General features: G+C 34.6%; 1 protein-coding gene across 9 annotated transcripts in view; it reads right to left on the reverse strand.

Annotated features, from left to right (window-relative positions):
* Positions 1-2,301: 2,301 nt before the first annotated feature.
* Positions 2,302-19,787, reverse strand: part of PNISR (PNN interacting serine and arginine rich protein) — a gene marked incomplete at its 3' end in the record, with an annotated part of 29,748 nt that continues 12,262 nt past the window's right edge. For 4 of the 9 annotated variants that reach the window (XM_081094199.1, XM_081094196.1, XM_081094195.1 and 1 more), the window contains 10 exons: positions 18,627-18,815; positions 17,043-17,266; positions 14,800-14,971; positions 13,435-13,625; positions 10,104-10,241; positions 7,890-7,989; positions 7,102-7,155; positions 5,852-6,022; positions 4,194-5,280; positions 2,302-3,963 (listed from right to left, as the gene is read on the reverse strand). In XM_081094199.1, coding sequence (XP_080950325.1) covers positions 3,933-3,963; positions 4,194-5,280; positions 5,852-6,022; positions 7,102-7,155; positions 7,890-7,989; positions 10,104-10,241; positions 13,435-13,625; positions 14,800-14,971; positions 17,043-17,266; positions 18,627-18,747 — 2,289 coding nt within the window. In that variant the 5' untranslated portion in view covers positions 18,748-18,815. Of the gene's footprint in view, positions 3,964-4,193; positions 5,281-5,851; positions 6,023-7,101; positions 7,156-7,889; positions 7,990-10,103; positions 10,242-13,434; positions 13,626-14,799; positions 14,972-17,018; positions 17,267-18,626; positions 18,816-19,787 lie in introns of those variants that run through there. The other 5 variants (XM_081094197.1, XM_081094198.1, XM_081094201.1 and 2 more) reach the window with 2 other exon arrangements.

Here is a 19,787-nt window from a genome sequence, read left to right on the forward strand (position 1 = left end):
CCAAGGGTAGGCAAACTTCATTTAGAGCAAGAATGGTGATTTATAACATTTTACCTCTAAATATATAAAAGCCTTTCCTTGGGTAAGAAAAATAAATTTCCAGCATTAAAGGTAAAAAAAAAAGTCATTGTACATTTTCAAAGTTTTTTGAATTAGTAAAACTTACATAGCTCAATAATGGCCTTTCACTTACGGCTTCTTAGTAAAATATTGACCTCAGTCTAAGAGTGGTTGTGGACCTCGGCCATCTCTTCAAAGCTCCTCTCTCAAGATGGCAGAAAGCTCTGCATAAAAGACCCTTGACCCTTTAGCATGTGTTAAATATTTGCTGGTGAGTAACAGATTCAAGAAAAAAAGCAAAGTGTATGATTAAGTTCTAAGAGCTTTATTTAAATGTACTTGCTTTGAATGTACCACCTCACTGAGCTTCAGAGCCTTCCCACATTTTCAGTTCAACAAAGGCAATCAGTAATTTGTTTTACTATCGAGAGGAAACAAAAGCTTCTTGAATACCCGCTAGTTTGACTCAATAAGCAAAACTAGCTCATATGGTTTTTCTCTACAAATGCAAAGGGCTTTCCCAGACACCTAAACACGAGTTGTTTTGAAAGGATTTGCAGTTGTTATATGGTATATAGCCATTGTTGGAGTTAACCACCAGAGCATCACTATGGTATCGCCCATAAATGTGTTGTCAACTAGTCTACAATTTTACTATAAAAATAAAAATCTTTAATAATTTTGAAATTCAATTTTATATAAACTCTTTTCATTCAAGTTAATGTGCTCCGTTACAGCTAAGTTTTATTCCTTTAAAATGATATACTACTATATCCACTCAGAGTTTAATGTAAATTTTCACATAAATTGGTTAACTAGAATTATTAGAATTTTAACTTACCATAATCAGAATATGGCAGATTTAACCTATGTGTGTTTAGAGAACACTATACCTGATAAACTTTTATGGTAGAAATGTAACTCGACATGCCATGTTAGCCCTGGCTGTGTAGTTCAGTGGATAGCGCTTCCGCCTGCACACGGAAGGGTCTCAGAGGGGTCTTGGGTATGATTCCTGGTCAAGGGCACGTACCTCGGTTGTGGGTTTAATCCCAGTCGGGCGCATTGAGAGGCAAGCAATTGATGTTGATTTTTCTCTCTGTCCCCTTCTCTTCCCCCTCCCTACCACTCTGTCTGAAAATCAACGGAAAAAGTATCCTCGGGTGAGGATTTTAAAAAATTAAAAATAAAAGTAGCATGAGTTATTTTAGGACTAATAAGAAGCCTATTTTCTCATTTGGGTTTAGACTTTACAACCAAATTCTACTTAATATTGAAGAACTTAAGGGCTTTAAGTGTTAAAGATCTTGGAAATAATCTAATTCCACCCTTACATAGTTGAAGAAATTTAAGGTCCATAATGATTAAGTGATTTGTCCGAAATACATCAAGTATTAGAACGAGGACAATCCAATAGATCTCTATTTCCATTAAACCATGATTAGTAGACCATTTTAGAAACTTTGGTAAATTAAAATAGATTTTAATATATGTAACAGAAGAAAAACTCAGTTTAAGTGAAAAGATTTCCAGAAGACAATATTATAGGAACTTTATAACTTACATAATTCCTATGTAAAAAGAAACTATGTTTGTGAAATTCACCTATTGTATATTAGAAAGATGATAAAAAAGAAATTTTACAATGGCAGAAAACATACACTGAGATTCCACACCAATTTTTATTTATATTTTGGGGCCTGAAACAAATCTTAAAATTACTTCTTCCAAATTACATTTTATGCTCTTAATGGTGTGGTTTACCCCCATTCCACAAGAACAAATATGATGAATACACTAGAAATTTTTTTAAAACCTCTTAAGACAGTTTTTATTAACCAATTCAGACCAATGATTGTCTCAAAAACTGAATCTATTAATTTTCTGGTGGTGTCATTTAGATGATTTCATAATTAAGTTGTACATTTAATGAACTTATGTGTAAGTTTAAGCATTCACATCCCAAATCATGGAAGACCTATTTTATAAAATCTTACCATTCAAGGTAAACATACTTCATTACATGTCAATGAAATGAATTCTCTAAATTATCCATTAAAAAAAATATCTATAACACTAATGTGTCTACTAATAATCACACACATCATGACTGTGTTTTTAAAAATATCTACAGATTTAATAAGAGGCTTGCATATTATGGCAGAGTAAATAAAGCTTTCAAATACTGCTTTTGGCTCTAGTTCATATCTTGCCCAAAAATGTGCATATCATAGCCAGCAGAACTTTTCCGTAGAATTTTATTTTGAAAATATTATTTCACTTGAAGATTGATCTAAAAAACATTTTAAGATATGAAAATGTTATACAACTTATCTATTACAAATTAATTGAGTAATTCTACAATTAGGTATACCATGTTAGCTCACCTACATAAAAAATATTGCACACTTTCCTTTATTTTGTCTCCAGATGTGACTGATGTCTAAACTATATAGAATTCTAAACTATTTAAAAGTTATTCTGTGAAATGTCAACTTCATAAATATCAGAACTGAATGCACTGTAAAACAACCATTTTGGTAAACATGCATTTATTCACAGTTGATTTATTTCCTCTAGATAAATGCATAACTGCTCAAAATTATTTAAGAACTATGTAGAGGTAACAAGAGCACACTATACAAATCTATTTCCATCTTCATTTTGAGGAAATACTGATCTTGGCAAAATTCTGGCTTATTTTAAAATTAACTATTGCTGGTAAAAAAGGCATACTTTAAAACATTTCTGTGACCTGCACCTGCTCTTTTTAAATTAAAATTTAAAAGCATTTGTTTTTAGAGACTTATCTGATTATTGTGGCATAAGTGAATAATCACATAAAAATGAACCCTGAAAGCAGCTGAGCATTAAAATGCCTGTAGAGCCTTCATTTTACTCATAAGTTACAACTGCCTTAAATTGCTAGACCACTCACTGAGCCTAATTTTAAGAAACTAACAAAACAAAACCATTTCAAATTATGAGACTGACACAGCCTGCATAATACAGCATTTCTCCACTGAGCTGGTCATATACTTTAAAAAAATATAAATAAATATATTGAATTGTGAGTTTTATTTCTGTAATAACCCCAAAGTGTTTCAAATACACTTCTAAAACAGAAGTGGGTAACTGCAGAATATAGTTCCAGACTTGACTAATAGAGTCAAACACAATCATTCCTTATAATAACTCCAATTGGTACACTGGCTTGACTGAATCCAGCAATTTCATTTTACAGGAGTGAACCATACTTTATACACAGAGAATATATTACTTGAAAATCCCCTAAATAGGAAAAGTTTAGAAAGCTGTCTAATGATTCCAAATTAAAAGCAGATGTCTGTTTCTGGCCCTCTTCCACACCCTTAAAGTTGGAATTTGACAAAAATCCATGGGTACAAATTTACAAACTTTGACAGACTATTGAGATAAAACCATTTTCTTTGGGGGATATGGGAGGAAGTACCTTTAAAACTTGTTATACAAAGTTCCAGCTGCCTTTTTATAAAAGTACGTTCCTTAGATTAAAATCATAAAATTAAGGTGCAAGAGGTTAACAAAAATGAACTAAAGAGCTTTATTGACATCACAGTACATTCAAGAATAATTTTAAGAATATTACAGCTGAAAGAGAATGGCATGTTTATAGTCTTATTGTGCACTATTTTTTTGAAAAAAAAAAAAAAAAAGTAATACAAAGAAATCCTATTAACGGAGCAGCATTTGGAAAAAGTACACCTATTTACAGATTAAAAAAAAAAAATTCTGGTTTCACCTACACAGCCACAATGTGCCTCTATAATGAGACAAGCCCTTAAAACTCATGGAATTTTTTAAACATCATGGCATTCTTGCCACATCATTCCTCAGCGTTTACGACGGAGAGGGGTTGTTGATCTGAAAAAAAGGGAAAGACAAAATTTAAAAATAAAAATGTATTTTAAACTAAAGAATCTGTAATTTTTAAATAACTAATATTATATTTCTAAAATTATTTAAGACTATGATCATTTATCAAGTACCAATCTGAGTTTATTAAAGAGAGAGAGAAAGGACACTTTCAAGTTTGAATAAATTCAGTCAAATTTTTAAAAAAATCAGACAAAATACTTTAAAAAGTATACTACCTTGATCGGGACTTAGACTTGTGTTTGCGGCTTGCCTTCTTACCAGACCTTTGAGATTTCTCCATGGATCGCGATCGACTATGTTTAGGCTTCTTAGCCTTCTTTTCTTTGCTACTTCCTGGAGATTCAGAACTGCTCCTTCCACTAGAATCAGAGCCTGAATGTTTTTTACTATCTTTGGTAGTACTTTTCTTACTATCCTGTCTAGAATCATGTCTGATGATTTTAACAGATATAGAACCACTCCTAGAGAAAGTTCTTTCACTTTCTCGTTTCCTTTTTAACCTATCATCCTGACCACTGAACTTAAAATCTTTTTCTTCCCTTTTTTGTTTCTCTTTTCTTTTATCCTGTTCACGCTCTCTTTCTTTGTCTTTCTTTTTCCTATCTTTATCTATACTTCGACTTCTCTCTTTTTTCCTCTCTTGTTCTTTAGCCTCACCTTTATGTTTATGACTGCTCCCACTAAGATTTCCACGTTGGTCATCAATTTTACGTCTATCTCGACTCCTACTGCGACTGGACCGATTGGTTCGCCTATCCCTTGAGCGACTTCTACTTCTACGTCTCTCTCGGGAAGGACTCCGATTTCTTCGTCTTTCTCTTTCAACGCTATTTCTATTAGATCTTCTCCTTTCTCTAATCTTTACCCTAGCCCTATTGCTGTCTATTTTAATTCTGCGAGAGTAACTTCTACTCCTACTACGTCTAGCTTTAACTGTTGGAGATCTACTCCTACTATGTCTCTTTTTCCTTTTAGGAGAAGAAGATCGAGAAGATGTGCGACTACTACCTGAGCTAGAACTGTATGAAGAACTAGAGACAGTACTACTAGTACTACTAGTTCTGCTATTGCTACTGGAACTACCACTACTAGAACTTTCTGATCTACTCCTTCCTTGTTTCTCTTTTTCTTTATGATCTTTTTTTGGTTCTAAGACTGATGTAGTTTCATTTGGAGTTCTTTTCTTTTCATTAACCACATCACCATCTGTTTCTCTTGCTTCTAGTAATGATAAACTATTTTGCTCTTTATGGATAAATTCATTCATCTCTTTTGTAAGCCTTTCAGTTTGTTGCTTTTCTTCTGAAACAGAAAAAAGACAAAAATATTAAGTCAAATGTACAATGAAAAACTCCCATTATTACCAGACTATAACAATAGAGCAAGACATAACAACAAAACGACATACGTTGAGCCTGATGTAACCCGAGGACTGTCTGTACTCATTAATTTATATAAAAAACTTCTAAAAAGTCCTCTATTATCCTAGCTACAAATTACTTTTCAATAGTTTTACAAATATATTTCCCCCATTTCAAAACTCTTTTTAAAAGAACTTTAATAAGAAATAAAAATACACTGAAATGGCTTAACTTATAGCCCCTGAAATTAATCTCTCCCCAGATAAAAGTTTACCTTTCCTAAACTATGTATTTTCAATACTACAATTAACTTTGAGTTTACATTTGATAAAAATTACAAATAAGCCAAAATCCTTAGTTTCAGTTACGACTCACTTATTAGTTCCAGTTACAACTCATTTATTATTTTTAATGTAGCCTCAATTCCATCCTTTGATACTTTAGGTTGTTTGAAAAATGTAAAGAAACACAAACAAAACTGGACAAAATTAAGTTAATGTTAAAGTTTATACCTTCCATCTGTTTATCATGTAACAGCTGCTGTTCTTTTTCTTTTCTCCAAAAAGCTTCCTGTTTTTGCCGGATTCGGTGCCGTAATTCCTCATCGTCAGTGTCAGATGACTCAGAGCCTCTGTCACTCCTTTCATCTTCACTGTCTCCTGATCCATAACCACCCAGTCCACCTGTGTGCATAAAGCCCAGTCCATCATATGGAAAAAATATTCTGTGCACTAAAAACTTTTTAAGGTCCAAGAAGAAAGCTCATTTCTTTTTCACATTGCATTTTGTTGGAAGAATCTACTTATTCGGGGTGGGGAGAAGTATAAATTCCAATGCTTAAGAAGTTCATAGGAACCCTCATGAAAATAGATACTTAGTATCTTATTCTTTCTGGAATATTTCATATATTTGTCACCATAAATTAATCGTGATAATGGTTTGTTTTACTGTCCATGCTAACCAATAAAACCATTTAATAGGGTAGTAACAAAGTCTCACACTAAAGCATAATCAATTCAACTACCTTAAAATTTATGATGATCCTAAAAATAGTTCTACAATTAACTTTTTCATTGTTCAAAGCTTAGAAATCCCCAGGTAGTATGCTAAGTATTTTTCCCCTAAAAAAATTAGAATACTGTAATTCTGACTGTGCAGAAATGGTATGATGCTAAAACTACTCCCCACCCTGAAGTGATCTAAATAGTAATAACAAAATCACATGGGCACTTGGTTCTAGCCATTTTTGTTGATCCTCACAAAGATTAATTTTTGAAATAATGTGGAAAAGGCAAATTCAAGCTTTTATATACTTGATAATATAACATGCAAATAGAAAATTATGAATACATCACTACTATGGTAATGTAAGATAAACCCTTTCCTCTATGGCAAACCTATCTTGCTGCAACACAATCTAAATAAAGGTCCTTAAAACCATTAGTGGATAGGTTCCTCTCTCAGGCAACAATTTTAAAAGTGAGCTTAAATATTAGCATGGCTAAATTATAACTATTACAACTTGCCTTATTAACTATGAATTAGTCACCCACCACATCTACAATAATCCCACTGTGAATGCTTTGGTAAAAAAAAAAAAAAGAAAGAAAAAAGGCAAACCTTTTAGAGACTGATACAACCCTAACATCTCAGGTTTTATAAACTGAGTAGGAACAGTATAGTTTCAAAGTAGAACATGTAGAGACAAGGTAAGCGTGATTTTTCCCTTTAAGGCCCTCTTACAAATAAGGAGAACACTTACCGAGTCCAGTGAGGGAAGCCAGTGCACTGGACTGTGCCAGCTGTTTTGCAGGAGCTTTGTATCACATCAACAACAGGAACAACATGTTAACACAAATAGCCACGATTTCATAGTCATGAGAGTCTATGGTATTGTTAAATCTACTACTATTGCTGCTTCTTGGGGAGAGAAGAAACATTAAAAATATAACATTCATTTTAAACCAGTCTGGCCTTGAAAAGTATAATTCTGATGTGAGTTGAAATTGGCTTATAATGAAGAAAAATGTTGACAGCATATCGGTATTTTTATTTTTGAGGTATGGCCCATAATTTAAATTTTGCTTTCAGTATATTTTTTTAAGTGTTACCAAATATATGAGGCTAGGTGGGAGAATCACTAGCTCTGTAAGAATTATAAGTGGTAAACTGTGAAAACTCTGAAGGTTCCTAATTCAATTCATTAGTAAAACTAAATTGCATTAGAAATCATATGCCAATAACATGGTATCTATAAAAAAAAAATCAAGTGAAATAAACTGATCATCATCAAGAATTTTCCACAATACATTTTATAGAACAACAGTGTAATTATGAATTTGTGCTCAGAGAGGTTGGACAAAACAAAAATATCTGTATAGTTGTAATATGGTGTCTATAAATCTGAACTTTCCAAAAGAGTAAAACATGCAAGAAGAGAATATTCAAATATCTGCTACTATTTCAACAAGGACAACAAAAAAAGTCCAGAATAGCCACCAAAACCATAACACCCCCAGAAAAACAAAGCCAAGAACACCCACAATATACCTTTTGTTGCTTTCCGGTGTGCATCTTTGGCTACATAATAAATTTCTTCATCTGTGACATCCAGTAGAATTTCAGTCAAAAGCATTTTTGTCAATAACATCTAAGGAATATATATTGTTTCTAATTAAATTATTATAGTTACTAATAATACAGTTTGACATTTTCAAAAATTTAAAAGGCAAAACTTTAGGGGGTTGGGGGAGCATTGGGGGGATAAGGCCACATATGTAAGACCTTAATCAATAAAGAAAAAAAATTAGCCTGTACTAGTGAAAAAAAAGGCAAAGCTTAATTTTATAAAACATTTCAGATCAGTCATTCCAATGAACAGAATATCTTAAAAATAATTCTAAATTATAAGAATTTTTAAAAATTTCAAAATCATATGAATTAAAGAAATAAATGTTTATTTCTATCGAGACACTGAATTCTAATTCTAGAGACCCTTTGCCCCCTATAGTAAAACATTGTTTAATTACAACAGTGGTATAAGGAAATGTGCTTAGTAATTCCTTTATAAGCTGTGATTTCATATTAGGTGTTACCTGGATTTTGCAGACATTATTATTGCCCAGGAAATCTATATATCAATACATACTTTATACTTGTTTCATGAATTCTCAGTTTAAATGTTTAAGATACCAACCAATAGTTTTTAAAAATTATACCAGGTGTACCAGTTAATGATGTAGATTTTGTAATCAAAGAAAACACGATAATTTCAAGAGAAACATCAAAAGTGCTTTATTCAAAGTAATGTCCATCGCTAGCTACACATTTCCCCATCTTTCAGGTAATTTGTGGATACCGTCCCAATAGAACTTTTCTTGTTTTGAGGCAAACCATTCAGAGACCCAATTATCCACTTCTTCGTACATTTTGAAGTGCTGCTCAGAAAGTGCACGTGCCATCGATCAGAACAAGTGGTAATCTGAAGGAGCAAGGTCTGGTGAATACAGCGGGTGGGTTAATACTTCCCAGGCAAGATCTTTTAACATGTCTTTAACTGGTTTTGAAGTGTGTGATGGTGCGTTATCATAAAGCAAAATTACTTTGCCGTATCTTCTGGCACATTCTGGTCATTTCATGATCAAAGTGTGGTTCAAATTGATTATTTATTGTCGGTAGCCATCAGTATTAATGGTTTCACCTGGTTTTAGAAGCTCATAATACACCACACCTTCCTGATCCCACCAAACGCAGAGCATTGTCTTCTTTCCGAAGCGATCTGGCCTTGCAGTCGATGTTGATAGTTGACCTTGATCAACCCATGTTTCTGTGCATTTGGGATTCTCAAAATAAATCCACTTTTCATTGTCAGTCACAATTTGATGCAAAAAAGACTTTCTTTCATGCTGTTGAAGCAACATTTTACTAATGACTTTTCAGTTTTCCATTTGTCTTTTGTTCAGTTGATGTGCCACCCATTTTCCTTCCTTTAAAACAGTGGTTCTCAACCTTCTGGCCCTTTAAATACAGTTCCTCATGTTGTGACCCAACCATACAATTATTTTCGTTGCTACTTCATAACTGTAATGTTGCTACTATCTGATATGCAGGATGGTCTTAGGCGACCCTGTGAAAGGGTCGTTCAACTGCCAAAGGGGTCTCAACCCACAGGTTGAGAATCGCTGCTTTAAAATCTTTCCCATTGCTTGTAAACGATCGGAAATTGTTTGCTGAGAAACGTTTAATCTTTCTGCAAGTTGTTTTGAGTTTGACACGCCTCTTCACCCAATAATGCTTGTAACTGTTGGTCTTCAAACTTTTTCGGTTGACCTGGACATTCTTTGTCTTTCACATCGAAATCATCACTTTTAAACCGTTTACACCAGCGCTCACAGTATCTTGAGATGGAACATGTTCATCATAAACTTCCTGAAGTATAAGATAACTTTTTCTTCAAAATAATGGATTAAAACTTTCCGCAAATGCTCTTTTTTTGGCATGAAATTCGACATTTTTAAGCATAAAAATATCTATGATGTTAACACCTTCAGCAAATTTGACATGAAGTTTTGAAGCTTGCTGTCAATACAACAAAATAACATACATATCAAATCACATATATATCAACATATGTGTAACTCCATCTATTAAAAAAATCCGCATTATTAACCGGTACACCTGGTAAACAAAATAAATCCTATAATATGTTATACGTCAATTATACCTCAAAACAATTTTAATAAAAAAATAAATTTATATTTTTACCATTTGATACTCTTTCTCTTCTTCAGTCATCTCTGGTTCACTTTGCTCTTCTTGAGGAACTGGAGATGGACTTCTGGTGACTTTTCCACTGCTTGCAGCCTCAACATTTTCAGCATCTTCATCTTCCTCATCACTATCCTAAAAAAGTAATACTATGTGTAGCCCAAATTCATGCTATAATCAATTATTATCTTGAACATTCTATTTTAAAACCCTAAGTTAAAAAGTGTATGAGATAGCCCTGGCCGGTTTTCTCGATGATTAGAGCATCGGTCTGTGGACCAAAGGGTCTCAGATTCTATTTCCAGTAAAGGGCATGTACCTTGTTTGCAGGCTCAATCCCCTGGGTCAGGACGTGTGCAGGAGGGAACCAGTAGATGTGTCTATCTCACATCAGTATTTCTCTCTCTCCCCCTTCACTCTCTCTAAAAATTAATGGAAAAAATATCCTTGGGTCAGGATTTTTTAAAAAATGTATATGAGCCCTAGTTAGTTTGGCTCAGTGGACATTGCATCAGCCCATGGAATGAAGGGTCCCAGGTTCAATTCCGATGAAGGGCATATACCTTGGTTGTAGGCTCGATCCCCGGCCCGACCAGGGAACGTGCAGTAGACAACCAATCGATGTGTCTCTCACATCGATGTTTCTCTGTCTCTCCCGCTCCCTTCCACTCTCAAAAAAAAAAAAAAATATCCTCGGGTGAAGATTAACCCCCAAAAAAGTGTATGAAAGAGATATATGAAAATAAAATTCCTTTCTAAATTATATTTTTGCATGATAAATTTCATTTGGTAATTTAGTGTTACCTGAGAGGAAATGTGATTGATTATAAGGTGGTTTAAAATTATTTTAATTATTTTATTAAATTTGCTTATTTTTCTTAGTCAATTTTTTTATTGACTTTAGAGAGAGACAGGAAGGGGAAGAATAGAGAGAAACATCAGTGAGACAGAAACATCAATCAGCCTCTGCCGCACACTCCCTATTAGTTAGTGACTGAGCCAGCAACCTGGGCATATGCCTATACCAGCAATGGATGGGTTGATGTTCAGCCACTGAACCACACCGGCTAGACCATTTTTTTTTAAATCCTCACCTGAGGATATGATTTTAGAGAGAGAGGGAGAAAGATCAATGTGAGAGATAAAGACATCAATCTGTTGCCTCCTGTATGCACCCCAAAAGGGGATCGAACCCACCTTTTGATGCATGGGACGATGCTCCAACAACTTAGCCACCCAACCTTAGTCAATTTTGATCTTTCTTTTTTTTTTTTTTTTTAAATATATTTTATTGATTTTTTACAGAGAGGAAGGGAGAGAGATAGAGAGTTAGAAACATCGATGGGAGAGAAACATCGATCAGCCGCCTCCTGCACATCTCCCACTGGGGATGTGCCCACAGCCCAGGTACATGCCCCTGACCGGAATCGAACCTGGGACCCCTCAGTCCGCAGGCCGACGCTCTATCCACTGAGCCAAACCGGTTTCGGCCTGATCTTCCTTTATAAATAACCAAAGCACATCATGCCCAGAGACTGAATTAATACCCAATATATCTGATGGCTGGAACGAGTGGCTTGTAAAACTTCCGGTAAACAAACCACACTCAGATTATTCAATGTTAGTTTTACAGCAATTAATATAAGCTATTTACCTAAAATCATGTGACTTAAAATGAAAAATCTATAGTCAGTTTCCAGATCTCAGCTGACCCTGAAACTTAGTGAAATGTGCTTCTTTTTAGCTATTTCATGGACAGATAGATGAGAAATAAGGTCTCCTTCAGATGGAAGAAATGCAGCAGTTGTCTCTGTCACTGTATAGGTGGTAGGTTTTCAATATCTAAACAGTGTATCTTAAAAAGGGGACTCTACTTTAAGCAAAGAACTGTTCCATAGTCACGCTCAGTAATCCTACTAAGTAGAAAACAAGATGATCAGCCAAATACTACTATTTGAACCAGAAGAAGGATTCATGTAACACAAGCCCAAAGGCATCTGTAAGGAGAAGGATAATCTCCAAAACCAAACAATTTTTTGACAGTGAAGAAAACCACCAAGCCTGGCCTGTGTGGCTTAATGGTTGAGCACTGACTTATGAACCGGGAGGTCACAATTCAACCGGTCAGGGCACACGCCTGGGTTGTAGGCTCGATCCTCAATGTGGGGCATGCAGAAGGCAGCCAAAGCCGAAACCTGTTTGGCTCAGTGGATAGAGCGTCGGCCTGCGGACTGAAAGGTCCCAGGTTCGATTCCGGTCAAGGGCATGTACCTGGGTTGCAGGCACATCCCCAGTAGGGGGTGTGCAGGAGGCGGCTGATCGATGTTTCTCTCTCATCGATGTTTCTAACTCTCTATCTCTCTCCCCCTTCCTCTCTGTAAAAAATCAATAAAATATATAAAAACAGAAGGCAGCCAATCAATGATTCTCTCTCATCATAGATGTTTCTGTCTCTCCCTCTCCCTCCCTCTCTGAAATCAATAAAAATATTTTTTAAAAACAACCAAAATACACCAAGTCTGGAAATCCACTGTTTCATGCAAAGATTTAAAAAACAAATTTTAAGGTCAACTTTTAGTTGTGGTAGTCCGTTGTTTCTTTATTTCATAACATCCAGAACAAAAACACATCTTTGGCATGGTTCTTTTGTAAAAACAAAGAGTAATTTATGGCTTTTTGTTGAATTTAAGCAAAATCAATGTCTTCTTAAGTCTAGTAACCTTGCTGTCGTTGAGATTTATTTTTGAAGCAGAAAACAGCCTTTGGAGGAGGACGCCTTTCCTAAGTGGCATATCAGCCAGTGCCATGACTGTCCTACCAGCTAGGAGAACATTATTGCTAATAAATAATTCCTACACCACCTACATGATGAAGATTTAAATATTTAAAACAATGCTTCCTTCAGTGCTCATGTCAAAAAACTATAGAAGTTATTATATCCTCTGTTACAAGTATACATTTAAATGTTCAAAATAGGGGGCAGATTTCTTTCTCTAGTGCTGTTTTAACTAAGCTTTATTTATAAGCCACCACTGGGGAGTTAGCTATACCACAACAAAAGAATACAAATGTTTGTCAATGTAAGACCTATCTCGCATTTCACTGAAAAATCTCTCCAGAATGAAATGTTTTATAAACTCACTGTACTCTTTCTCCTTGCCCTGCCCTCAATAACACATCTATAATATAAAAAAATAATCCCCAATATACTTACTGAAGGTAATCTCAGTAACATTACTTTAACACTTTTCTATAGGCTAAAATACTTATTTCAATAACCTTTTCACATAGCTACCAAATGGAGTTTCAGGTCAAGGAATCTACTCACAAATTTACTTCTCTGAGGTAAACGAGGGCCATCACCTCCTTCAGCATCTTCTGTAGTCTTCTTTTCTTTTTTGGACAACTGTGAACGCTGTTGTTCCATTCTTTCTTTCTCCAACTTCTTTTGCTTTTCACGTTCCATTTTTTCAAGACCTTCCCGAATCCAAGCTGGAAGAGTCCTGCGTTTTACTGCATCTGTTTCACATGGGAAAAAGAAAATTTTTAAGTCAGTTAAGTAAAAATCTAACACAGGAGTGCTTTATTCCTGAATTTCTAACTTGTGAATTTCTGGAAAAAGAATACTGGTGCCATTTGAGCGTTTATAATAAATACTATCATTTTTCAGCAAGACAGTGCTAATAAAAACAACCCATTAAACATCACACTTTTTAAAAAAATCATCACTTTTAATAGCAGCATAAACATTGTAGTAATGTTTACAATGTGCCAAGGCATTATGAAAGCACATTAAACCATCACTTCAATCCTAAAAAAAGCCCTAAATGATCACTATTACTTGATCTCTTTTGCAAATGAGAAAACTGAAACTCAGATATTAGGAGGTGTGCTCAAGGTTACAAAGCCAGTAAGCAATGATATGAGCTACTTCAGAGCCAAACTTACATTACATTGCTTCTTAAAATATGAAGACAGAAGAGAGTCAAACACAAGTCCACTTCACACTGAAAATTCACTTATACAAGTATTCCATCCAGGATACTTTTTAATTTATTCCTTAAGTTATAAAAGAAGTAATAATCTTCCTAAAATGTCTACTTTGTGATAAGAAAAAAAAAACTTAAATGTTCTGGTCCATTAAGTGCTGGATTTGGATTTCCAAATATATACTAGCATAAATACAAAATTTTTCATTGGGAATAAGTTAGTCCTGTTATTTAAGAATTGAAATGTTCTGCAAAATACTATGGAAAGTGAAATAATGAAAGGAAAATTAATCTTACAGCAGTGTATCAGATGAACTGAGAGTGGAAAGAATCCAGAAAGAAAAACTAGAGGCTTTAAAAGGCGAAAATGAAAAACTAGAAAAGGTGAAAATGCTCACATATCGGTATAATGTATCAAATTGTCAACATTAAAAAAAAGCAAAATGCTATAGCCATGATAAGTTTATCTCATCACAAAATCTGTTTAACTTAAAGTTTTATTTTAAAGAAAATTATTCAAAGTATTTAATATTTTATACAAAATCTCCTCTGAAATTTTAAAGTTTTATGACTAAAAAATAATAGGGTTTTAAAGTGTCAATCCTAATATATCAGAGGTATTAGAACAATTTAAGAAAGTAAGACATCCTTTTTATATGATCAAGAAATCATGCCAATGTGGTTCACTAAACTTAAATAACTACCAATTTGTGGAGGCTCCTGCTTCACAGGAAGTGCAATAGGTGAACGCTGCCGATCCCTGAATGATGATGGCCTTTCTCTTCGATTCTGGGGAGGTGCTGGAGGTCCTGGAGGTCCTGGTTGCCAATAAGGAGGATGAAATCCACCTTGCGGTGGACCAAAAGCAGCCCCATGCTGAAAGAGTATGGCAGTTTATTTTCCTTCCCGTTAATACAATATACACTCTGGGATACACATGTGTTATGAACTGGGACAGCAGAAATCCATGTGTGCAGAAAATCCAAGAACTCCATCATTCTAATATCCACCGATATTTCTGTAGCCCCAAGAACCTAAGTTTACTTAACAGATTTTCTGCCTACATAAATGCGAGAGCCATCTAAAATCCTTCTGATACACTATTTTCAAGTACAGAAAATAATATATATGAACTTTTTCATTCTGAGTCCATTTATAAACTAATCCTCTCACTACCAAGAAACCAAATAAATATCTACTTTTCTATAACCAGAAAATACAAGAAAAATTTTTTTTAATCAATTCCAACTTCCTATTTCTTGTGAATTTAAGTTGTTTCTAAAACCTTGCAAGAAATATCTATTTTAAGCAAAGATAAAAGTTACTGAATCATTACATTAAACTATTTTTCTGGCCCTAACCGGTTTGGCTCAGTGGATAGAGTGTCAGCCTGCGGACTCAAGAGTCCCAGGTTCGATTCTGGTCAAAGGCATGTACCTTGGTTGTGGGCACATACCCAGTAGGGAGTGTGCAGGAGGCAGCTGATTGATGTTTCTCTCTCATCGATGTTTCTAACTCTCTATCCCACTCCCTTCCTCTCTGTAAAAAATCAATAAAATATATTAAAAAAAAAAAAAAAACTATTTTTTTTTTTAATTTTACCATTTTCAGAGGCGTTTCTAAGCCATTTGCTGACCTCTTTGTCTCGTTAGCAAGGGGATCTACCAGGCAAATGTGATAGAAGTAGAAGCTCCCTGCCACAAAAACCCATCATATCTGTATACCAAGTATGAGTATGCAACAAGTATCTGAATATATATGAATAAGATTACTGCCGAAACCGGTTTGGCTCAGTGGATAGAGCGTCGGCCTGCGGACTGAGGGGTCCCGGGTTCGATTCTGGTCAAGGGCATGTACCTGGGTTGCGGGCATATCTCCAGTGGGGGATGTGCAGGAGGCAGCTGATCGATGTTTCTCTCTCATCGATGTTTCTAACTCTCTATCTCTCTCCCTTCCTCTCTGTAAAAAATGAATAAAATATATTAAAAAAAAAAATAAGATTACTACCTCAAGGTGAATACTGTTTACATTTATGTCTATTACCTATATAGTGATATAATGTATGTTTTTTCAAAATTTTAAATTATGATAGCTTAGTTTATAAGGTAACAACTGCAATCAGTTATTTCAAAATGACACCTATTATTATACTTTAATTAAGAGTGGACCTTGGCCGTAACCGGTTTGGCTCAGCGGAGAGAGCGTCGGCCTGCGGACTGAAGGGTCCCGGTTTCGATTCCAGTCAAGGGCATGTACCTTGGTTGTAGGCACATCCCCAGTGGGGGGTGTGCAGGAGGCAGCTGATCGATGTTTCTAACTCTCTATCCCTCTCCCTGTAAAAAAATATATTAAAAAAAAAAAGAGTGGACCTTAGCAGAGTGGTTAGAAAAAAACAATGACACTATTCCCCATAGAGTTCTATGTCCCTAGGAATGAATTAGATGCTACAAAAGAAATTATGTATAATTCCATTAACAAACATGTCATGTCAGAATGGAATAAAAAAGACAACACTAGAAAAAGTCATAACTTTACAGAGAAGAAGGAATTGCATTTAGAAGAAATCTATATTCTTCAAGTCTTAACCATAATCTATTATTGATAATGTATTCAACTACTGTGCATTTCCTAAACTTTATTGAACATTTAAATATTCCATTATGAAATTATAAATTAGAAAACAAAACATATAACTATTTCACTTACACATTTTTCATTTTATGTAAATTTTTCCCTAACAATCTTTTATGCCATTTTCCTAAGCAAATCAGAAAACTCTTAATGTTTTAATTCTCAAAAATTGATAACTTTTCTGAGACAAAATATGCACTTATCTGTATAAAACTGAAAAGTGAAACACATATCTCAGGTACTCTTGATGAGACAAACTTCCAAAGAATGGATTATGTGCACATCTACAGTATTAAAGCAACAAAATATCTTTCACCTGATAGTCAAACTGGTTCACTGGGCCCACTGCAAAATTATCGGGTGGTCCACCAAAGTTGTGATTGTTCTGGTTAAATATATGCCTGTTGTCAGGGGCAAATTCCCCACTGTCCTGACTGTTGCTGTCTTCGGAAGGAGGAACAATGTCCATTGGGCCTGGTGTTGGTGGCATCCATGGCTGATCTGGAGGGGGATGTGGGGGTTGCTGATGCATTCCCCATTCTATTTAGAATTTAGGCATAAAAACATTCAACAGGGAGTTATAACAAAATCAACACAAATTTTTAAGCTCTCAAGAAAGCTAGATTTTTCAGTAAAGAAATATAAAATTTATGACTTCTTGGTCAAATTCCTTTTGTATATCTTAAAAACAAGCAATGAAGTAATAAATCATTCAAATGAGCTAACTCCACTCAATTCATATCCTAAGTAAATGAAAACAAATGCCCCAAACTATTTTTAATAAATGTAACAAAACTCAAAGCAATTTTTGTTGTTGAAGTTTTCTTTATCTGTTCAGTACCACCACCATAAAAATAATGCCTAAGGATTTTTATATAATTTCTTTCTTCCATGAACACATTTATCCTCACAACATCCCTGTGAGGTAGGGGGAAATCAGGTATTTATTTATTTATTTATTGCCAATTTCAGGAGAGGAAATTGGGCACACAGAAATAAATCACTTGCCAGGGTCACAAAGAAAACCAGTAGAGCAAAGATGGGGAAGTGGATGATGCTAGGGTGAGTCATTTATAAACTTAAACTTGGGAACAAAAACATTTTCAAACTTAAAGTTTAGTTTAGCATAGCTTCAAGAAAACTAGAAATGAACTACATCACAGTATCAAATATTAGAATATTCATTATCCTTTTAAAAGTGATGTTAGAGGATTACTTTCTGAGTTTTCCATTCTTACATTGAAAAACAAAAATAATAGGGAAAGGAGAGATGACTTCACCATCAGCGCACTTAAATGTAAGATTCCTCTATAAATAAAGTGACTATTAAAAATAATTAATAGCACAAGTTTTGAAAAACTGAACTAGCATCAAGGAATCTAAATCATACTGTGGAGTAAAAAAACAAGCAAACAAACAAAACAGATAAAAACTTATGGAAGATCTTCACTATCTGAAAAAAAGGGAAGTAAATATGGGTGGATAGTAGGGGCAGAATATATTTGACAGACTAATCTGTCACATAGTGACACAATTTTTCTTTAGAAACTAGACAAGTTTTGCTCTGCCAGTCCTGCTTCTGAAAGGCCAGAGGTTGCAAGAGAGAGATCATAGAATGCTCTCTTCCCTAGATGCCAAGTGAGGTTTCCAGTGTTCCCAGCCCCTGTCAGCCTAGGAATGAAGAACCAAGAAAAGAATCAAACTGAGTGCCACAGTGCTAGCAGACTGAGTACAGAATAATTTTAACCACAAAATTTCAAGGTCAAATCTAATTTAAACTGCCTATTCTTCAAGCATTGATTTCAAGAAGTCATAAGTTAAATAAGCAAATTAAACAATTTAATTTTAATCATTGTATTTTAAAAACAATCCTAAAATTTGGAAAACATAAACAACAAACCTGGTTGCCACATCCTGTTAAAGTTTGAATCCCCTTGAAAATTCCCATGATTGTTTGGACCAGATTCCATTGTAGACATATCTTGTCCATTTGGCATCATTCCTGGTGGTTGTTCTACCATGCTTTGCTGTCCTGAAGCTTCTCTTTGGGCAATCCAAGCTTGAGCCAATGCAGCCCAATCAATCTGGCCTAATATAATTTAACATAGCAGAATTGAGCATTCAGAATGTAGAAGCTAAAAGAATAGTGCCTCTATGTAAAATAAGCATCTCAGTAATTTATTCCTGGAGATTTTAAATATTACCAAATGTTATGACTGAAAGGAAGCTCAGATAACCTGTATTCAGGCTACAAAATAAAACAAACTACTTAAGACTTTCTGAAAAGGATTCCATAAAAACACTCTTAACCAATTAAGTTCTAATATTAACTCATAAGAAATTTATCCTCTGCACTTTAGTTGAGTGAGATACATATATAAATATACATACATACTTACATACATACATAAATAAATAAATAAATAAATATGTTTTTATTTTATTTTAGAGAGGAAGGGAGAGAAACATGGATCAGCTGCCTCCTGCAGACCCCCTCACTGGGACTGAGGCCCAAACCCGGGCATGTGTCTTGACCCGGACCAGCGACCTTTTGGTTGGTGCATGGGATGATGCTCAACTAAGTGAGCCATACCAGCCAGGGCAGTTTACTGAGTTTTTTTAACAAATGATCAAACTCACTCATTTCTTCTTCAAATAGGTCCTCTGCAGACCTACACTGGATCCTACAGATCTCAGATGAGTGTAACTACCCCTATTCCTCCTCGTTGTCACCCTTCTTTAGTTTCAGCTCCCTTCTCTTGTCAAAATACCTCTATCACAACTTATTAGTCATTCTTTACTCACATTTATTGTCCCAAATAATTTAAGGTCCTCCTTTATTTCTCAAATATCTATACTTAACGTTTTAAGATCTAATATTATTAATAAAGGAAAAAAGTAAAATAAGATAGTTTTTCAGATCTATTTAGTCAAGATTAAAAAGGTATTCTCATACATTTTTTAAAAATATTATTTTTATTGATCTCAGAGAGGAAGGGAGAGAGAGAGAGAGAAACAACAATGATGAGAGAGAATCATTGATTGGCTAACACCTTCTGGG

Source organism: Myotis nattereri, assembly GCF_964212035.1.
Source record: "Myotis nattereri genome assembly, chromosome: 6".
NCBI classification, from domain to species: Eukaryota; Metazoa; Chordata; class Mammalia; order Chiroptera; family Vespertilionidae; genus Myotis; species Myotis nattereri.